At 42.1% G+C, this 20,038-nt stretch overlaps 1 protein-coding gene and 1 long non-coding RNA gene across 3 annotated transcripts in view; one reads left to right on the top strand and one right to left on the bottom strand.

The window, feature by feature from the left end:
• The window catches only part of Mad (Mothers against dpp), a 112,471-nt gene extending 109,469 nt beyond the window's left edge, over nt 1–3,002 (top strand). Inside the window, exon 3 of one of the 2 annotated variants that reach the window (XM_065229575.1) lies at nt 1,189–3,002. In XM_065229575.1, the coding sequence (XP_065085647.1) occupies nt 1,189–2,337 (1,149 nt within the window). In that variant the 3' untranslated portion in view covers nt 2,338–3,002. The remainder of the gene's footprint in view (nt 1–1,188) is intronic. The other variant, XM_065229576.1, reaches the window with a different exon arrangement.
• LOC135707717 (uncharacterized) overlaps nt 1–5,755 on the bottom strand; it is a 335,458-nt gene extending 329,703 nt beyond the window's left edge. Inside the window, exons 1-2 of the long non-coding RNA XR_010518264.1 lie at nt 5,158–5,755; nt 3,685–4,185 (exon numbers count right to left, since the gene is read on the bottom strand). This is a non-coding gene — a long non-coding RNA (uncharacterized LOC135707717). The remainder of the gene's footprint in view (nt 1–3,684; nt 4,186–5,157) is intronic.
• Between the last annotated feature and the right edge of the window lie 14,283 nt (nt 5,756–20,038).

Below are 20,038 nucleotides of genomic sequence, written 5' to 3'. Positions count from 1 at the left end.
AGTCAAGAGCTCAATTCCTACTCCAGACTAATCACGAATGACCCAGAGCGTTAAAGTGGTTATAATAAAAAAAAGAAAAAGATCGATTTTGATAAATTAGGCGACAGTCAAAATGGATGAATTCCAGCACAAACTTAGATCATTGCCCCTAGCGAACAATTTGACCTGTAAATGCTCACCTCAGAAATGCTGTTTGAACTCATGACTTTGGCGCTAACCGCTCCGCCGGGGTCGCCCTTAAATTATGTTCATATTTATTATGAAGTTCTCCTCACAACTCCCTTGAAGTTCTACTAAGAGTTCCTTATGACTTAATGTCAGAATTATTTTGGGATTCTAGTCGGAACTCCGTTGAATTTTCGTCCGAGTTTTTCTCAGAATTTGGTAGAAATAATTTTGCATTTCTTTGGAATTAAAAAAAATCTATTAAAAAAATCCTCAATTATTAAAACCCTGCACATTTTCGCAAGTCCTAATTTTTTTTCCAGAAACCAAGGAAACGGGAATCTTATACATTTTTCAAAATCAAACATTTTGAGAATTTTTCTCAGTCCCAGATTGTTGGAAAAAAATCTGATTCGTTTTTGCTAAACCTAGGATCACGAAGATTTTCATAACTCACAAACATCGAAAACAATTGTCATATTCTGTTTCCAAGAGAACCGACGAAGTCAAGAGGATTCAATTCAGAATGAAACTACTTAGAAAGGAGCGAATGACTTCGATGTAAAGTTCAGCAGACTTGCGAAACGAGTTGCAGGTCTTCCAAAGAAAGCTACCATGTTTCCCAGAAAAAAAACAACTTCGCTCTTGCATAAGTATTCCGAGCATATCGCTGAGTAATTGTAGATAATGTTCAATGTTTTAAATTCCTTATGACTAAAACTCTGCATTTCACTTCTAGATTACTCAAATGATATTCATTTTTTCATCGATCCCGGTTTAATTGAAGTAAATAGGTACTCTCAGTTTATTAAAAATACGGTCTAAAATTGGTTATTTGAAAGTTCCAAAGTTTCCAGCTTTTGTGCTTCCAAATTTCATAATAAATTTGCGTTTGAGTTTATACTCAATATTCTGAAATCCTTGCAACACCTCTAGAAAGAATCTGATCAATTTCTCCGTGATCTGATCACATTAATTTAGGCGATGAGTGCAAATGAGAACTAACATCTACTCACATTCCAGGTATCCCACCGCAAAGGACTCCCACACGTCATCTACTGCCGGGTCTGGCGCTGGCCGGACTTGCAAAGCCACCACGAGCTGAAACCGATCGAAACGTGTCAGTATCCGTTCAGCGCCAAGCAGAAGGAAGTCTGCATCAACCCGTACCACTACAAACGGGTCGAAAGTCCGGTCCTTCCGCCGGTGTTGGTTCCGCGCCATTCGGAATTTGCACCCGGCCACTCGCTGCTGCCATTCCACCAGATGAACGAACCTAATATGCCGCACAACGTTAGCTACACCAATTCGGGCTTTAACAATTCGCACATGGGCGGAGGCGGACCCAACTCGCCGATTTCCTCGCATATGGGCCCCAACAGTCCCATTTCCTCGGTGTCCAGTCCTGGACCGATCAACTCCAATCCTCAGAGCCCGTACGGTTCACTACCTGAGACACCTCCGCCAGCATACAGCCCACCGGAGGATGGGACCAACGTTGTTGGCAGCCAGGAAAACAACCAGATGGATACCAATCAGATGCACGGCGAAGTGGCCCCGGTTAGCTATCAGGAACCTCCCTACTGGGCCAGTATAGCCTACTACGAGCTGAACTGCCGGGTTGGCGAAGTGTTCCACTGCAATTCAACCTCCATCATCGTGGATGGGTTCACCAATCCCTCCAACAACTCCGATCGCTTCTGCCTCGGTCAGCTGAGCAACGTCAACCGCAACAGTACAATCGAAAACACACGTCGTCATATCGGAAAGGGGGTACACCTGTACTACGTCGGCGGAGAAGTGTACGCCGAGTGCCTGTCGGATTCGGCCATCTTCGTGCAGAGCCGCAACTGCAATCACCATCACGGGTTCCACCCGAGTACCGTGTGCAAAATCCCTCCCGGCTGTTCGCTGAAGATCTTCAACAATCAGGAATTCGCCCAACTGCTGTCGCAATCGGTGAACCATGGCTTCGAGGCGGTGTACGAGCTGACGAAGATGTGCACGATACGAATGAGCTTCGTCAAGGGCTGGGGTGCCGAGTACCACCGACAGGATGTCACGTCCACACCCTGCTGGATCGAGATTCACCTCCACGGGCCCCTGCAGTGGTTGGACAAGGTCCTCATCCAGATGGGATCGCCTCACAATGCAATCAGCTCGGTGTCGTAAGATGCCACCGGGTTTTTTTTTCTCCGTGGATGGAGCATGTGAATGATGTGATGAAGAATGACTGTGACGAGGACTAACAATCGATTAATTTTTTTTTAGCATGCTAAGCAGTATGAGAGCAATCGATACAAAGGTGTCCCTCAATAACCGCCCACCTGATCGGTGGATGGGGGAAGGGGGGTTGTTGCGCTATGTTGAACCGAAGAAAACGGACGAAGCCTGAGAGCAGCTTGGTGGAAGTGTGTGATTTGCGTGAGAATCTTCTAATGGCAAGTTTGGCTCTTTTTTTACACACTCAAACACACGCGCGCGTGCATATACATTTTTTGAGCAGTTGTAATGTTTAAGCGATAATGATAGTGTAGTGACATTTATTTTTTTAAAGTAATTGATTTCATATTTACGATGGTAAGAGATAACAAAACATGAAGTGATTTGCAATGTTTGTAAGTGTGTTGGGAAACATGCGAAAAGTTATTCAAGCAAAACATATTTTTTTTTGGACGTCGTGTGCAAAGAGAAACCAATCTTCCTGAACTTGATTAAGTATTTTTCATTAGTGCAATTTTTTGTTTCAATCAAGCAGAACAGTTTGCCATTATATATTTGTTTTATCGATGCGAATGGGAAGCTTTTCGATGTAATCAAGAAAAAAAATAGAAGTTTTCTTTAGAGGTAATGATTTTAAATAGATGTGCTTCTTTTAAAAAGAACGATTTCAAAACTCTTTTTATTAAGTTTTAACTGTTTTCTTTTATGTGTTTTCTTAAGAACGTATTTTTCAAAGTGCCTATTTTATTTAAGTATTCGTATTCTCCAGCTGTTGTGCACTCGGTTAAAGGATTTGCGGCAGGTTTTTAGGCCGTTTGGCAAGACGCAAAGTGTTACGATCGGAAATGTTGTACAACATTTTGATTTCATAGAATTTTCATTTAAAGCATTGGTAGGAACATTTACGGTAGTATTTAAAGTTTACTGAAATGATGGGCTGCAGAATTAGTATTGACAACAAATTTAGAATATTTCTAAATAATTAGAAGACTCTTAAATTTATGATAACGAAAAACAAAGCAAAACTGATAACATCTATGAATTTAAGAAGGATATTCTTAAAAAAAAAGTCCTAGTTCGTTTTTGAACAGTTGGCTTAGTCTTTCTGAAGAGTCGATGGAAAATCTGATGCAAAATCCACCCTTTGACTGCTAACAAAAATAAAATTTCGCAGAAGCAATCCGATACAATCTATTTGATTTTTTAATATTAACGATCTAGATTCAGATTCTAGATGTCATCCTTATAGTAATCTGGGCTTAAAGAGGGCTATTTGGGATTTGCCAAATACACAACATTTTAATATTTGACAAAGCCATCTCACTTCTAGTGGGATTCATATAAAATCGTAAAATCATAAATCGTCATCCTTTAATAAAAAAAAACCTTTGTCAAAGGCACCACATATCCAAAATCAAGAACGCCACTCAAATCTAAAACGATCACGTTTGTTTTTCGGTTTTGAACCACTGTGTGAAGGAGCTCAAACTTTCCTGTTTGGTCGTCTCTTGGACCTTCCACAAAGTCATTATTCCTGTGGTTGTTCTAAGATACCATCATGAGTTTTACCAACTAACCACAGCTATTCTTTCTATGATCGTCCCGAACCTTCTGCCAAGCTAGGATCGTTTCTTGCCACCATCATAATAGTACTATGGAGGTCAATAGTGCTCACTTGATGGCCACATTTTTTTTCGGATGCGGCGTCAGTCCAGCTGCAACGAAGCTATATTTTCCAAGAGTCGTCCCGATCCTTCAGCAAATGATCCTTTCGAGCCGGTGGTAGTTTGATTTCACCTGAAATGAAGTTATTCTTCCAAGCATCCGGAGAGTTATTATTCCTATGGTCGTTCCAAGCCATCATCATGAGAGTTCTACGGTGAACAATCATGTTCACTAGAAAACTCTCGATGGCGCTGAAGCTTATCTTCCAAAGATCATCCCGAGCCTGTAGTAAAGTTACTATTCCCAGCGTCGTTCCAAGTCACGATCATGAGAGTTTTGCGGTGATCAATGATGCTCAAAAGAAGACCACATTTTTTCGAAGCTGGTCCAAGGATTATCCGCCAGTGGCGTCGCCCTAACCTCAATCTACCTGTTCAACAACTCTCAAAACCTGAACAATTTAAACAATATTGGTTCCAATGGATACAAATCAGTGAATCTAGAAGACCCTCTGCCTTTTGAAACTGATTTGAATGTAAACATGACCATAAATAATGTTTTCAAAGTTGTTTAACAGGTAACAAGTGAGGTTACGTGACACTACTGAGCAATGCTATGATTCGTATGGCCGTGCCGAGTCACCATCTTGAGAATTTTGCAGTGGTCAAGGACGCTCAATATATGTCAGCATATTTCTTTCAATGCTGGGCTCATTACATCTACAATGAAGCCATTCCTTTGAGGGTCGTCAAAAACCTTTTAGGAGTTATCATTCATATAGTCGTTTCTTACCACCATGAGAGTTTTACGGTGGTCAACCATTACCATGCTCACTAGATAATCATATTGTTTTGTTCGTTGATTGTTTCATTCCAGCTACAACGAAGCTATTCTTTATAGGGTCGTCCCGAACCTTCTGCAAAGCTAGGATCATTTCTTGCCACCATCACAATAGTTTTATGGAGGTCGATCGTGCTCACTAGATGGCCACATTTTTTCGGATGCGGTGTCATTCCAGCTGCAACGAAGCTATATCTTCCACGAGTCGTCTCGAGCCTTCATCAAATGGTCATTCCGAGCCAGCCGGTGGTAGTTTGATTCCACCTGCAACGAAGCTATGCTGTCAAGGGTCATCCCAAACCATCAGAAGAATTATTATTCCTATGGTTGCGAGTTCTACGGTGATCAATCATGTTCACTAGAAAACTCTCGATGGCGCTGAAGCTTATCTTTGAAAGGTCATCCCGAACTTTCAGCAAAGCTACTTTTTCCAGCGTCGTTCCGAGTTGCAATCAAGTAAATTTTGCCGTAATCAATGATGCTCAATAGATAGCCACAGCTTTTCGGAGGTGGTCCAAGGGTGATCCTGAACCTATTATTCGTATGGTCATTCCGAGCCACCATCATGCGAATTTTGCAGTGGTCAATAGATGACAGTGCTTTCCTTTCAATGCTGGGCTCATTACATCTAGAATGAAGCCATTAATTTGAGGGTCGTCCCAAACCTTCTAAAAAGTTATAGGGGAAAAGTTTGCTTCGGCAATACCTTAACCTATTATCGTCAGGGGGGTAAACAACGTCCTTGAGAGCTCAATTTTGGCATGTGGATACATTGTGTTTCAGAGCAACTATTGGCCAAATTTGAGTGCTCTAGGACTTTGTTTACCCCCCTGACGATAATAGGTTAAGCTATTGCCGAAGCCAACTTTTCCCCTAATTCATGTGGCCGTTTCTGGCCACCATCATGAGAGTTTTAAGATGTTTTTTTTTTCAATGGCATTCTCATTTCATCTGCCATGAATTTATCTTTCAAGGGTCGTCCTGAAACTTCAATTTCTAGGAAATCTTTATGCTAAATTAACAGTGACTTTTATCGATTTATTCCCATGGAACTATTCCTAGTGGTCGTTCTCAAATTGTTCCATTGTAGCTACCGTTTAGGTTTGTCATTTCCAGTCGTTTTCATACAACTTCATTCTCATTGATTAACTGTGGCTTCTTGTGTAGCCGTTCCATCGAGTTGTTCCCCTAAGTGTCACTTGCATAGACCTTTCCATGCGAGTACCTTTGCTTAGCTTAATTAAGTGACTTCGGTGGTCAGAAACGAGAGTCCTTTTTTGGATGGTGGTCCCGAGCTACTTGCATAAATGCTATTTTCATCAATCGTTTCGAATCGTTTCCATGAAACCTTCTGTGGACTCTCGGGTCTAAAAGTCAATTACTGCTTCTTCGGTGGTTGTCCCGAACCGCCTTCAGTTGTTGGTTCAAGCTGCGTGACCACTTCAGTCTTGCGGACGTATTTGCTTGACTTTCGTCGAAGACATCATATCAAGAAGACTGGCAACTCTTCCATTTTGTTATACGAACGCTATGAGACAGGTACAATCGCGTCATCTGCCGCTCAAAGGTAAATGCTTCGAACGAATTTGATAGCAAAGATTACATCCTCAGAAGAAGGGTTTGTGTATTTGCTCATTTTTCTATGCACCACCTTCACTCAAGCGCAGCGCTATTGTATCTGTCGCTTGGATTCTGGCAAAGTTGCCAGTCTTCTTGATTTGTTGTCTTCGCTTTTGTGCAGCTACTGCTCGAGAACGTTTTTTTTAGTTTCTGCGTTGTGTCACAGGTTTAATTGTGTTTATTAACTCCGCGATTCCGTAAAGTTAAATTACTATACGTACAACCTAGGACAAATAGAAGCTCTTACCGAACTACGTGGTCACTTTGGGTAATAAGCTAGCCATGGTTTCCACCAATATTATCTTAAATTACTGTGGCATCCACTGCAAACGGTGGTCAATAACCTCTCTTGACGGTTAACAGTTAACGGCCTTAACAGTAATCAGTCAGAATCCTCTCTCGGTGGTCGTCCCAAGCCGCCGTAAAGGAGCACCTTGATATCCAATCAGGCCTGAAAGTTAGTCATAGCTTGTTCGACCGATTGGTCTCTATTCTTCAAACGGCCATCCCGAGTCAACATTATGAAAGCTCTACGGTGGTCACTGTCGCATTTTTGGAACCTCATGGTGGTCACCTCGGTCCACAGGAAGACCATCCTAACCTATTTCCAATGATAGTTCAATCAGTGGCGTCGCCCTAACCTCAATCTACCTGTTCAACAACTCTCAAAACGTAAGCAAATAAAAAGATATTGCTTTGAATCGATACAAATCAGTGAAACTAGAATACCCTGTGCATTTTGAGGCCGATTTGAATTTAAATATGGCTCTAAATAACGTTTTCAAAGTGTTTGAACAGGTAAAAAGTGAGGTTACGTGACGCCACTGAGTTCAATCCTTTTCTCAACAATGACGGTGGTCAATCCTTATTGGCAGTCGCCAAGAACTGCCTTAAAAGCGAACATTTTTTTTTCATTCATCGCAGTTTCTTCGCCGATCTGGGTCTGCGTGGTCACTTCGGCCAATAAACTATCCAAAGCTGCCACTTGTATCATCCTAAACTACATCCAAATACTGTTGTATTCGCCTTAACCGCTGGTCAATAATCACTTGAAGCTACCTCCAAAATAGCTATTTTCAGCTGTCGTCCCGAACCGTCCTCATGGAACCCAATGGAAGGCTCTCAGGCTAATCATAACTTCGGTGATCGTCCCGTACCGCTTCTAGTTGTGCGTCCATAGGACTGCACGGGGGCTAGTGGCTTTAGGTCGTCCAGAGTCAAATCGAAAAAAAAAAATATTCGCAGTGGTTTTCCCAACTTAACTTCCAAAAAAATTACGTCTCAACCTAACTAACGATTTGGGTGCAGAGCGCGATTTAGACTAGAAGAATTCTTCAAAACTATCACAAAACCTGCAGTATTACTTGGAAATGTGGATGGTCGTCCCGAACCACGTAAATAGCTATCCCAGCGATCAGCAGATTTCAGCTTCACTGGCGATTGTGCCAATCCTCTCCAAAAAGTGGCCGTCCAGATCTGCTTTCGCGAAATTTTTAAGCTAGTCCATTACGTCCAATGCATGGCTACTGAAACTCGTTTAGTGGTCGACTACCTTAAGAGCTGACCGTTCGCAATCACCGGTTATCACCGATTGGCAAATCCAAGATGAATCCAAGGATTTTCAAGTAGGTCTGAGTGCCTTTTGAACTGGTCTGAGTGCCGTACCGAACCAACTTAAACGCTATTATTTTACCCACGGCGACTGAATGCAGCTTCTGCGGTGATTGTGCCGTCGCGCACCCAACTTCCCAGTGACAGTCCCGATCCGCCTTAATAGGAATTCAAAGGTAGTTCATATTTAAGGAGCATTTCATAATGCATCTTATCACTCAACTTACATATAAGCAACACATCTCGTACGTCGTCGACAAGTCGTCAAGGACATTGGGCTTTATCTTCAGAACAGCTAAGAATTTCTCCGACATCCATAGCCTCAAGTCACTGTATTGTTCCCTGGTATGTTCCATTCTAGAATATCGTTCTGTGATTTGGAGTCCGAACTACAACAATGGTACTGAGAGAGTCGAGTCCGTTCAACGCGCTTTCTGCGATGCGCCTTGAGAATGTTACCTTGAAGAGACCAGCTTCATTTGCCCAGCTATGAAAGTCGCTGCCAGCTGATCGACTTGGAGCCTCTTCGCACCAGAAGAGATACTTCAAAGGCCCTGCTTGGAGCAAGTAAACATTAACGTCCAACCCCGAATGCTTCGTAACAATGTTATGCTGAGAATGCCACTACGTAGGACAAACTATGCAATCAACGGTGCAATAGGCGGACTGCAGCGAGTATTTAACCGAGTTTCATCAGTATTCGATTTTCACCTGCCACGACTAACACTTCGGATACGTTTCTCTTCATTCTTCTCCAGAAATGGAAACAGTCAATGATCATGTTTTAATGTTTTGTAGTTTTAAGTTATGACTTTAATTTTAAGTTAAACCATCATTGGGACCATATCGAGTCTGTTGATGCTGACAAAATAAAATAAATACGATGCAAATCTAAAGTAACATAGTGTCTTCACATTGAAACTGTGTATAATACACTTTAGTAATGTTAAATGTGCAGAAGCAAACGCTGATTTCTTGTCACTCAAATTTGAGCGGAATTCAGGGGGGACAGCTTCCTCGAGGATTGTGTGGATTCGTTGGGCGTACCGATCTTCTCCAACGCAGTTACTGCTCTAGAAAGTCATCTCGAATCATTTCCATAATAAATCAACTCTCAATGACTCCCGAAGATCTCTTGGTGGTCGTCCCGAACCATCTAAAAAGCAATCGTTTCTAATCGCCGGTGGTCCTGGCAAAAACTTCTTAAGTTTTCGAGATGGTTATCCCGAACCATCTCAACTATTGACTATTTCAAGCTTCTTCGGTAATTGTATTGATTCATTGCAGTTGAAGCACCTCAAAAGCATGGTTAAACAGTACTATGACGAGCACCTCAACGGTGATGCAGCAGAAAACGAAGGTGGCACGGCAACAGACCTTGGAGCACGCGCAAAAGACGACAGGCTACCGGCCCCTGATCTTCAAGAAGTTTAGGAGGAGATCGGTCGGCTGAAGAACAACAAAGCAACTGGTGTAGATCAACTACCAAGTGAGCTATTAAAATATCGTGTTGAAGCACTGGTTAGAGCGCTGCACTGTGTAATTGCCAAGATTTGGGAGGAAGAGATATTACCGGAGGAGTGGATGGAAGGTGTCGTATGCCCAATCTACAAAAAGGGCGATAAGTTGAATTGCTGCAGCTACCGCGCGATCACACTGCTGAGCGCCGCCTACAAGGTACTCTCCCAAATTCTATGCCGCCGCCTGTCACCATTTGCAAGAGAGTTCGTGGGGCAATACAAGGCGGGATTCATGGGTGCCCGTGCTACCACGGACAAAATTTTCGTGATTTGGCAGGTTCTGCAGAAATGCCGCGAATACAACGTGCCCACACATCATTTGTTCATCGATTTCAAATCCGCATACGACACAATCGATCGATATCAGCTATGGCAGATTATGCACGAGTACGGATTGCCGGATAAACTGACGCGATTGGTCAATGCGTCGATGGATCGAGTGATGTGCGTTGTTCGCGTATCGGGGTCACTCTCGAGTCCCTTTGAATCTCGACGGCAAAGTGATGGACTATGTCTGCTATTCAACATCGCGCTAGAAGGTTTGATAAGAAGAGCTGGGATAGACACGATCTTCATGAAGTCCATTCAGCTTCTTGGCTTCGCCGATGACATCGACATCATGGCACGAAACTTTGAGACGATGCTGCAAACTAGTTGGATTGGACTTGCCATCAACGCATCGACTATGTTAGCCTTCCACCCCGAGATTGACGGTGACAAAATCGAGGTGGTCGATGAGTTCGTGTATTTGGGCTCACTGGTGATCGCCGAAAATGATACCAGCAGAGAAATTCAAAGACGCACTATGGCAGGGAATCGTGCCTACTTTGGACTCCGGAGGACGCTCCGGTCGAATGAAATTCGCCGCCGCACGAAGTTGGCTATCTACAAGACGCTGATTAGACCGGTGGTCCTCTACTGCCAAGAGACTTGGACTATGCTCGTGGAGGACCAACGTGCCTTGGTGTTTTCGAACGGAAGGGGTCGCGCACCATCTACGGTGGAGTGCAGATGGATGACGGAACGTGGAGGAGGCGAATGAGCCACGAATTGCACCACCTGCTAGGAGAACCATCCATCGCCAAAATGCAAAAAATTAATGAATACGGTGGGCTGGGTACGTCGTAAGAATGCCGCACGACGACCCAGTGAAAATGGTTCTCGAAAGCGACCCAACAGGAACAGGAAGAAGAGGCGCGCAGCCATGGATCGAGTGGAGACCTTCGGACAGCAGAGGACAACAAGGCCTGATTGGTAAGGTAAGTTTGGTTAAACAAGTTTCAATGGCTCCCGAAGCACTCTTGACGGTCGTCCCGATCCATCTAAAAAGCAATCCCAAGTGATTGTTTTTGATCACTGTCGACGGACTGAGGCTTCTTCGGCGATTGTGCCGATTCGTTGGTCGTGTCGATCCTTCTCCAATGCTGTTATTGACCTAGAAGGGAGACATTTTCAGTGATTTTCAAGGTCCGTATTTTTAATAATTCAACGATGTGGAGTCAGTTTAGGCACGGTATTACCATCCCGCTTCCTGGTTTGATTCCCGGGTTGGAAATGTTCTCGTTCCAGTGGTTGTCCCGATCTGCCTTCGTAAGGATTCAAATGCCGTGAACAGGTTACAATGGCTACTGAAGCGCTTCTGGTGGTCGTCCCGAAAACCACCTTGAAAGCTATCCCCGAAACCTAGCTTATCCCGAATCCTTTTTCGGTTGTAAAACAATATTACCCCATGTTGAAAAATGAGCATCTAAATTATTAGCAAAATCCGCAGTCCAATCATTTTAGTAAGCTACCAATGTCACATGTTAATAGTTGAACGTTAAAGATTCAAAATTCGTACATACACACACACACACAAACAAAATTATTCGAATTGGACCGAGAAAAAAAAAACCAGAGCAGCTACGAATGAGCAAATAGTGTCTTACTCTGCACCTGTTAAAATTTTACAAAAATTCTGCACCATCCCTTGTCGTCCAAAAATTTCTCCGAAACCGTTTCTCGCAGCGCGCCATTCAGAGAGGCTCGTCCTTAACAAAAACAGTCATAGAGGCCTTGTCGCTTAAGTTCCCTCGGCTATTTTATACTCTGCATAGGAATATTAAATCAAATGAAAAGAAGAAGACGAAGTAGTGAAGTAGTGAAAGCTCGATCTCAAAGGAACAAGGTTTAGCTGAGCTTTTATACACAATCAGCACAGTGTATGCAGCAGTCGGTAGGGCACTCGACGGCTTACCGAAGATATACTCATTTTACATAAATATAGAAACATGGAAACTCTTCACTAAACAGCGCGGAGGCCTTCACTAAGCCGCGCCGTTTCCCCGATTCCAATCGGAGAAGTAGTGCGCGGCGGTACATTCTGTGCCTACGAAAAGTACACGAAACCAGTGTTGCCATAACAGTGATTGAAATAGGATAACATTTGCTTCGTTTTACATTCGCTGAAAATGCCTTATTTTTTATTTCGATTTACGGACAGTGCCTGTGAGAGTTTTATACAGACAGCTTTTTAGCAGCCTTTGACAGCAAGTTGTTAGCCTATTTTGGACGTTTGACACGAAGAAGAATGAATGTTTCGGTAAACATGTGTAAAATTAGAAGAAGAAAAAAACAGAACAAAAACAAAAAAGAACTCTATTTTGCTCATTTAGTAATGTAATTCAAATAGCATAAAGGACAAGAAACGAGAAGTTTTGATGTTATGGCAGAAGGTCGTAAGATAACTCAAAAAAGTGGTTATAAACTATTTTAAAATGAAAATCTAAACTTCAACATTCACCGGAGTTCCAAACGTGAGCGTAGTGAAACAATAAGAAAGTCATGCGATCAAACAAAAATTAAATATCATAAAGATATCCCTGAATGCGGGTCGGAGAAAAGTAGCGATGAAAATCGCCCCGTACCAGTGCTTATCAGTCAAACCCAACCATCATCATTCGATCAGTAAGTAAACAAGTGAAACATTAATCACACACACACAAAAAACAGTGTTGTAATTTAAAGGTAACTGATAAAACTGCAGTTGTAATACACTACAATCCAAAATTCTCAGATAGCAGATATGTATGTATTAGAAATAGTAAAACAAATCGTCTAAAGTGTTTCGATAGTGCATAATGTAGTAGAAAGAAAACACACATTAAACAAGAAAAACCTAAGTAATAAAAGAGACATTTTACTTAAGATTGCATAAATCAATGCCAGAAAGTTCATGCAAAGGAATACAGACAAAAAAAACTAAAGGTAAGCAAATCACATGATTAAGCAAAACTACTTAAAAGCATAAGTAAGAGTAAACAGTTTTTAGTTAGAAAGATGTGAAAAATGAATATTAGAATAATACTTGGATTGATAATCATACTCCTTCAATGGATTGCGGCGCAAAAGCACGGAGAGAAGAGAATACACAACCATTTCAAAGAAGAATAAAACAAAAGTCGTAGTATATGCGAGGCACGAAGAAGGCACGGAACAGTGGAATGAAAACATATTGAACGAAACAAACTCTATCTCTAACACGTGCAGTGTGAAATACTGAGACAGTAAAACCTAAAGTAATACATATTTTCGTGGCATATTATTTTTAAACACCTACGAAAGCAAGAAGATAATTAAAACAGTAATGTAAACAACACAACAGTAAGGATTAGCGGAAATTGATAACAGATAATAAATCAGTGACAGAGCAAGAGACAGATCGGCGACGATATTATACTTAAAGAGTTAAAAACAAAACAAAAAAAATGTAAGAGAAAATGACACATTAAGCAAATCCATCTTTGATCTCATGTCATTCTAAGTACGCTGCTTGACATTTTCGTTATTATCGTTGTGGAAAAGATAAAAGTCATCGTCGCACCCCGCTCCGTCGGAACCGGAACCAGTTTGCTCGCCGTCAATCCACCGCATGCACCCCTCTCTATACATGCACACACACACACATACACACATATTCATAAATAGGACACCGTTTTCATTTTTCCACAACAGAATCAATCTCCCGAATCAAATCTAAGTAAGTCATCAGTGTAAAATCGCGCGTTAAAGGAGATTGACACCGAACGAAAAATCCAATCACAGTTGTATGAATAAAATTAAAAAAAAAATGCATTGAATCTAAAGAAGAAAAAACAAACAAATAAATCTTCCCGGCAGGTATCGAGGAATAATGTTGTAGGAAAATTGAATGTGAATTATGAGCAGCTGGATAAGGAAAACATAAATCTTTGTGAGACGTGATTGAAGACGTACGGAAAGATGGAAAAGGAACACAGAGCAGAATACCTGCAGAGAGAACAACGGAATACTATATCATTTAAAAGTAATTGAAATTGTAAATCGATAAGTGAAGAACGAATCAATAAAATCAATAAAAATGTAAATGTTCCCTCCCGGTGGTAGGTTTGCTGAGAGATCCGAACGCTCCTTTGGGTTTCGCTTCTGGTTTGCACAGAAAGCATTTTTGTTTGTATCCGTCATAGCAGAGCATAGCTCTTTAATAATTGATTTAGTTAGTAGAAAGAAATTTAAATTTGTTTCTTCTCTAAAGGGTGTCCACGATGAAATTGCCACACTATGAAATTGCTCTAACTTTTTAACCGTTGGGTAGAATTTAATGAAAATTTGGATGGATTTAGTTCATAGTGCATTATTTACATCCTGCAAGTTTTAAAGTCCTGTGATCAAAACTCGCGGAAATGGAGTCGAAAGAACAGCTCGTGCGTGATAAAATCTTGCGCATTCATCACGAGAACAAGGATCTCTCGCATCGTTCCATCGCTAAAACGTTGGGAATCGCGAATTCCACGGTGTCGCGAGTGATTAAGCGGTTCGAGGAACGGCTGACCACCGATCGGAAGCCCAGAAGTGAAGGAAAAAGTATTCCGTACAACACCAAAAATCACAACCGCGTAGTTGGGGCCTTCAATCGAAATCCGAACGCCTCCGTTAGGGATGTGGCTAAGAAGCTGCACCTAAGCCGAAGTTTTGTCCAGAAGGCCAAAACTAAGGCTGGGCTTCGAACGTTCAAGGTACAAAAGGCCCCTAATCGCGACGAGAAGCAGAACAAGTCCGCCAAAACCCGTGCCAGGAAGTTGTACCTCAACATGCTGACGAAAGTTGAATGCTGCATCATGGACGACGAAACATATGTGAAGGCCGAATTCAAACAGATCCCCGGCAACCTGTTTTTCACGGCCAAGGATAAGTTCAGCGTTCCGGAGCATGTCCGCACTCAGAAGATGTCCAAATTTGCGAAGAAATTCCTGGTTTGGCAAGCCATCTGCACGTGCGGGAAGCGGAGTGCACCTTTCGTGACCAAGCATGGGAAAAATCGTTCCATTTTGCATTCTCAACTCACTCACACGCATACAACATCAGAAACGAACAGCAGCTTGTGCGAGCCGCACTGATTTCGTTCGTATTCGCATTGCTTCTATTTTCTCCGATGAATGCAGAATTTAGCAAAACAGACAGCTGAGCGTAACATGAATGATTCTGAGTGTAGTAGTGTGGATGATTCCTCTCTTATTATTTTTTCCATGCTGAGCCTTTTACGATTGCATTCTGCTGAGTGAGCCGAATGATAATTTTGCAGAAAGAATCACTTTTTATTTTCTAGCTTTAAACATACATTGACACATTTAAATCGCTATTAATATCGAGAAAACTGTTATACTGTAACACATAAACATAAGCGTCACGCAAATAACTTAAAACTGCTGTGGTCAACTCAACTGATTTAAATCAGTGAGCTAAAAACTATCTGACTCGGCTATTTAAATCGTTAGCATTCGGATTTTACGCATTCAATCTGGTTCTCCCTCGCTAGAGAAAATTGTTCGGCTGCCTTTCAGTTTATCCTTCTTTCCTTCTACTGCTGTCAGTTCTGAGTCGAGCTGCAGAGTCACTTGGTAGGAAAAATTTACACTCGTTCGGCAATCTGTTTGTAGGCGAGGATGGCTATTTTGATTATGTGGTGCTCGCGCGAGTGAATGAATTTTCCCATGCTTGTTCGTGACCCAGGACACGATGAACGGACAGGTGTACATAAAAGAGTGCCTCCAGAAGCGGCTGCTTCCTCTCCTGAAGGCCCACAACGTCCCAACAATCTTCTGGCCGGATTTGGCCTCATGCCACTACTCCAAGGACGTGCTGAAGTGGTATGCGGACAATAAGGTCAATTTCGTGCCGAAAATGTTCAACCCTCCCAACACTCCGGAGGTCCGCCCCATCGAGAAGTACTGGGCGATTATGAAGCAGCACCTTCTTAAACGACCTAAGGTAGTGAAGACAGTCGAGGAACTGAAGAAAGTATGGGTTTACATGCAAAAAACGGTTGATTCACAGGTTGTGCAGAATCTTGTGGCCGGGGTTAAGGCCAAGGTGCGGGCATTTGCGTATGGACTGTAAATAAAATACGAGTAAAATGGTAAAATGAAGTTTAATAGTTATTTCTCAATCCCTGAAAATTTGATGGCAATCGGATGAAAACTCGAATTTTGCGAATCAATTTTGTGTGTGGCAATTTCATCGTGGACACCCTTTATGTTCAGAAATTAAAATTTTTTGCTGAGCCCGGGATGACCAATTTAAGCTCCAAAATCTTGAAAATAGTTTGACACTGCGTTTAGGATTTTTTGCTTTCTCGGAATTACGTTTATAGTTTCGTTGGAACTCTTCGCTGGTCTTCTTTGAGAGCTTTTTTTTCTTTCAAGAATTCACTTAATTTATCCCTCAATTTTCTCTGAATTTCTGTCTTGGGATTCCAACACAAAATGTTCTTGTGATGTAGTAGAAAACTCTTGTCATTCGCCCTTATTCTGTGCCGCGAGTGAGGTGAGGTGACTCGCTGTCACTAGTGAGATGACAACAGTCACCGCGAGTGAGATGACTCTCCATTTGATTTGCACAGAGAGTCACCTCACTTGCGGTGACTTTTGTCATCTCACTAGTCACAGCGAGTCACCTCACCTTACTCGCGGCGCAGAATAAGCGGGGTTCTCTCTATGGCATTTTCCAGAGGCTTAATCGTAATTGAAATTACTCACTCTTGGAAAAATCCTCATAACTCCTTTACAAAATCTTGTAAAATATAAATGAAATTATTCTTAGAATTACCACAGAATTCTGCTTATAACTATCGTGGAGTTCATCTCAGAAAAAAAAAACTCTCCTAAGTCTAGATAGAGCTGGAATTAGGGCGTAACCAAGGCTCGCCCACACAAATCAAGATCACCATCGGATAGGGGAAGGCTTCCTCTATCTAATGCTTATGTTGGTTTGCGTGGGCGTACCTTGAATTCCTAGAAATCGTCGAGAGAAGTCATTGTTTACAAAAGCTGTTACGCCCTAATTCTTGCTCTATCTAGAAGTAATCTTCAAAATTTCACATGTTTCCTCCTCTAAATTTCATCCTAGAGACTCACATAATGTATCCTCAAAACTTTCTTTGTCAAACCCATAAGAGTTTTTTATATGTTCTTCTGCTTTCCTTATTTTTTTTCTCTCTAAATTCCATTGAAACCATATTAAGATTAACATTCTCTTTGATTTCATATAAGAGTTCATCATCCTCAGGTTTTTCTTGGAATTTCCCTTAAAACTCCTAAGGAATGTTGCTCAAAATTTCGTTAGAATTTTTCTCAGATTTCTTCCTATAATATTCCTTACAACTTCTCAGAATTTCGGAATCAGAGCTACCTTGAAATTCTACTCAAAACTACTATTCTAAGAATTATATTCAACATTCTTCAAGTAACCTCCCATTGGAAAACTTGAAACACAAGATTTACAAGATTTTTAAACTTTAAAAATATAAATACAGTCAACTCCTAGGTCAACTCCCTATAACTCGATATTGAAGAGACCATCGAGTTATAGAATAATATACTTATAAAATAAATTAAATTTTGACGTAGGACTACGTCTGTGATTTTTTTATGGGGGTACACTTTGTGAAAACCGAAAATAAAACATGTAACAAAATTATGAAAGATTTTGAACGTTAATAACTCAGCTGCCCCTGGACCAATTTAAATAATTTTATCACCAACAGATCAGAAGTATTTCTATGCATCGATCGCATCTACGCAATGATTTTTAACAAGACACTTTTGAAAAAGTGTTAAATGTCAAGCATTGTCCAATGTATATAATGTGATAATTTTAACACTATTTTCATGAAACAAACGTTCTTCCCAAACCCAGTCGTCATAATCGAGTACCACTTGGTTGCACATCATTCTGCTTTAACCTGAAAAGGTATAAAACAGCGCTGCTGTCTAGCCTCAACTCACATCTCGCAACCTGTGACCCACCAGGAGCTGAGTTCGGTTCACTATCGGGTGGTGGCCGATGTGGGCTCTTCCGTCAACCGATTCCAAGCTTCCCGACGCAACTACCATCGCGTCAGCTGGGATCGGTTCCACCACTGTGTCGACTACGGTATTCTTCCCGAGACGCCCGAAGACGTTGACCGGTGTCTGCGTTCCATCGAGGAAGTAATATCCCGGGCCAGGGAACAACACGTGCCAGTATCCAGACAGGTGTGCAATACTCTGAACCTTGATAAAATTACCAAAAATCTTGTTAGACTCCCTAACTCAATTCGAAGGCAATACCAACGTTTTGGCTTGCCTGTCTTGTAATCGCCTAACAAAAACCATCCAAGCCAGAATGGTGGACCTCAGAAATCAGAACTTTGCTAACAGGATCCGCTCTCTCCCAGATTGTGCAAAACCCTTTTGAAAACTAACCGAAATCTTTAAAAATAAGCCAAGACCAATTCCACCACTGACCCCACTGGATTGTTACGGCGACCCAGTGGTTCATCTGATAACTCCAGAAGAAAAGGCTGCCGCGATAGGTCAACACTTCGTCAGCCTAAAAAACATCGTCAGCCCTCACGAAGCTGAGGTTGCTGGAAACGCAACCAACCTCCATCAGATTCCTAACATTTTTCCCGAGGAATCCGAGATTACGGCTGACGAACTGTTGGTCTATATCAAATCATCTAAAAACATGAAGGCCCCTGGTTTCGACAACATCCTGAATCTGGAACTTAAACACTTGAGTTCCACATTCTACAACCATCTGGCACTGATTTTTAATCTGTGCCTCCAACTTGGCTACTTTCCCTCGTGTTAGAAATCAGCTAAACCTGGAAACCTGGAAAGGATCCGTCCTCTCCTTCAAGTTATCGACTAATCAGCCTTCTCTCAGGGTTATCAAAACTATTCGAAAGAGCAGTCTATCACTGACTCCTAACATGTGCCGGAGAAAACAACTTGTTACTCGAGGAACAGTTTGGTTTTCGGAAAGGTCGTTGGACCGTCCCCCAGCTGACTCGAGTAACAAACATTCTCAGACGGAACAAGTCTGTGTGGAAAACATCTGCCATGGCGTTGTTGGACGTTGAAAAAGCATTCGACATTGTCTGGCATGATGGCCTGGTGTTCAAATTGCAGCAGTACGGTCTTCCAATCTTCCTAGTGAAGATAATAAATAACTATCTATCGGTCAGGACGTTCCGAGTCTCTCTGAATGGCATCACATCGGATGCTTTCAACATCGGTGCTGGGGTTCCACAAGGAAGCATCCTTGGCCCCATTCTATTTTATCTGTTCACCTCCGATATGTCGGCTCTCAATGATGGTGGATCGTTGTATCTGTTTGCAGATGACACATCCAGGGTCATCGAAGCTCTGACTGCCAAACTTCAGAGAGGCCTGGACGACTTGTTGGCAAATTTCAACAGCTGGAAGATCTTTCCACACTCTAAATTTCCGAGACTTGTTCCATCGGAGAACAATAAGATCTGCCTGAACGGCACAGTGGTTGAATGGTCGAAAGAGGTAGTCTACCTCGGCTTAACACCAGACAGCAAGCTTCTTTTCAGAGAGCACGTTGACATAACCAAAACCAAGTGTAACATCTTAATAAGATCCCTGTATCCACTAATCAACAGGAGGTCTACCCTGTCCTTGAAAAATAAGCTTGTTGTCTACAAACAAATCATCCTTCCCGTAATCGAGTACGGTATGCCAATCTGGGAGAGTTGCGCCAAATGCCATCACCTTAAACACCAAAGGATCCAGAATAAGATCCTTAGGATGATCCTAAACAGTCCCCCGCGAACTAGAAATTCTGAGATCCACTTCCTGGCTGGAATTCAGACATTAGAAGAACGGTGAGTTTTATCCTGGAATGGTTCAGAGACACCTGAACGGAGATCAACTCATCAGATCATACGGGATCTAGCACGTTAGTTAGTTATACTCGTACACCCAACCGGGGGATGTAAGATTCGCTTACAATTATGTGTGATTCATCATCAGAGGATGTTAGTGGAGACCGCATGAACCGAGGATGCGATATACCTAGCTGCGGTC

The sequence above is a fragment of the Ochlerotatus camptorhynchus genome, unplaced genomic scaffold, assembly GCF_037179485.1.
Source record: "Ochlerotatus camptorhynchus isolate MF236.1 unplaced genomic scaffold, CSIRO-AGI_Acam_v1.1 ptg000316l, whole genome shotgun sequence".
Lineage (NCBI taxonomy): Eukaryota > Metazoa > Arthropoda > Insecta > Diptera > Culicidae > Ochlerotatus > Ochlerotatus camptorhynchus.
Note: the sequence above shows the minus strand (reverse complement) of the source record. Positions and strands in the feature narration are given on the sequence as shown.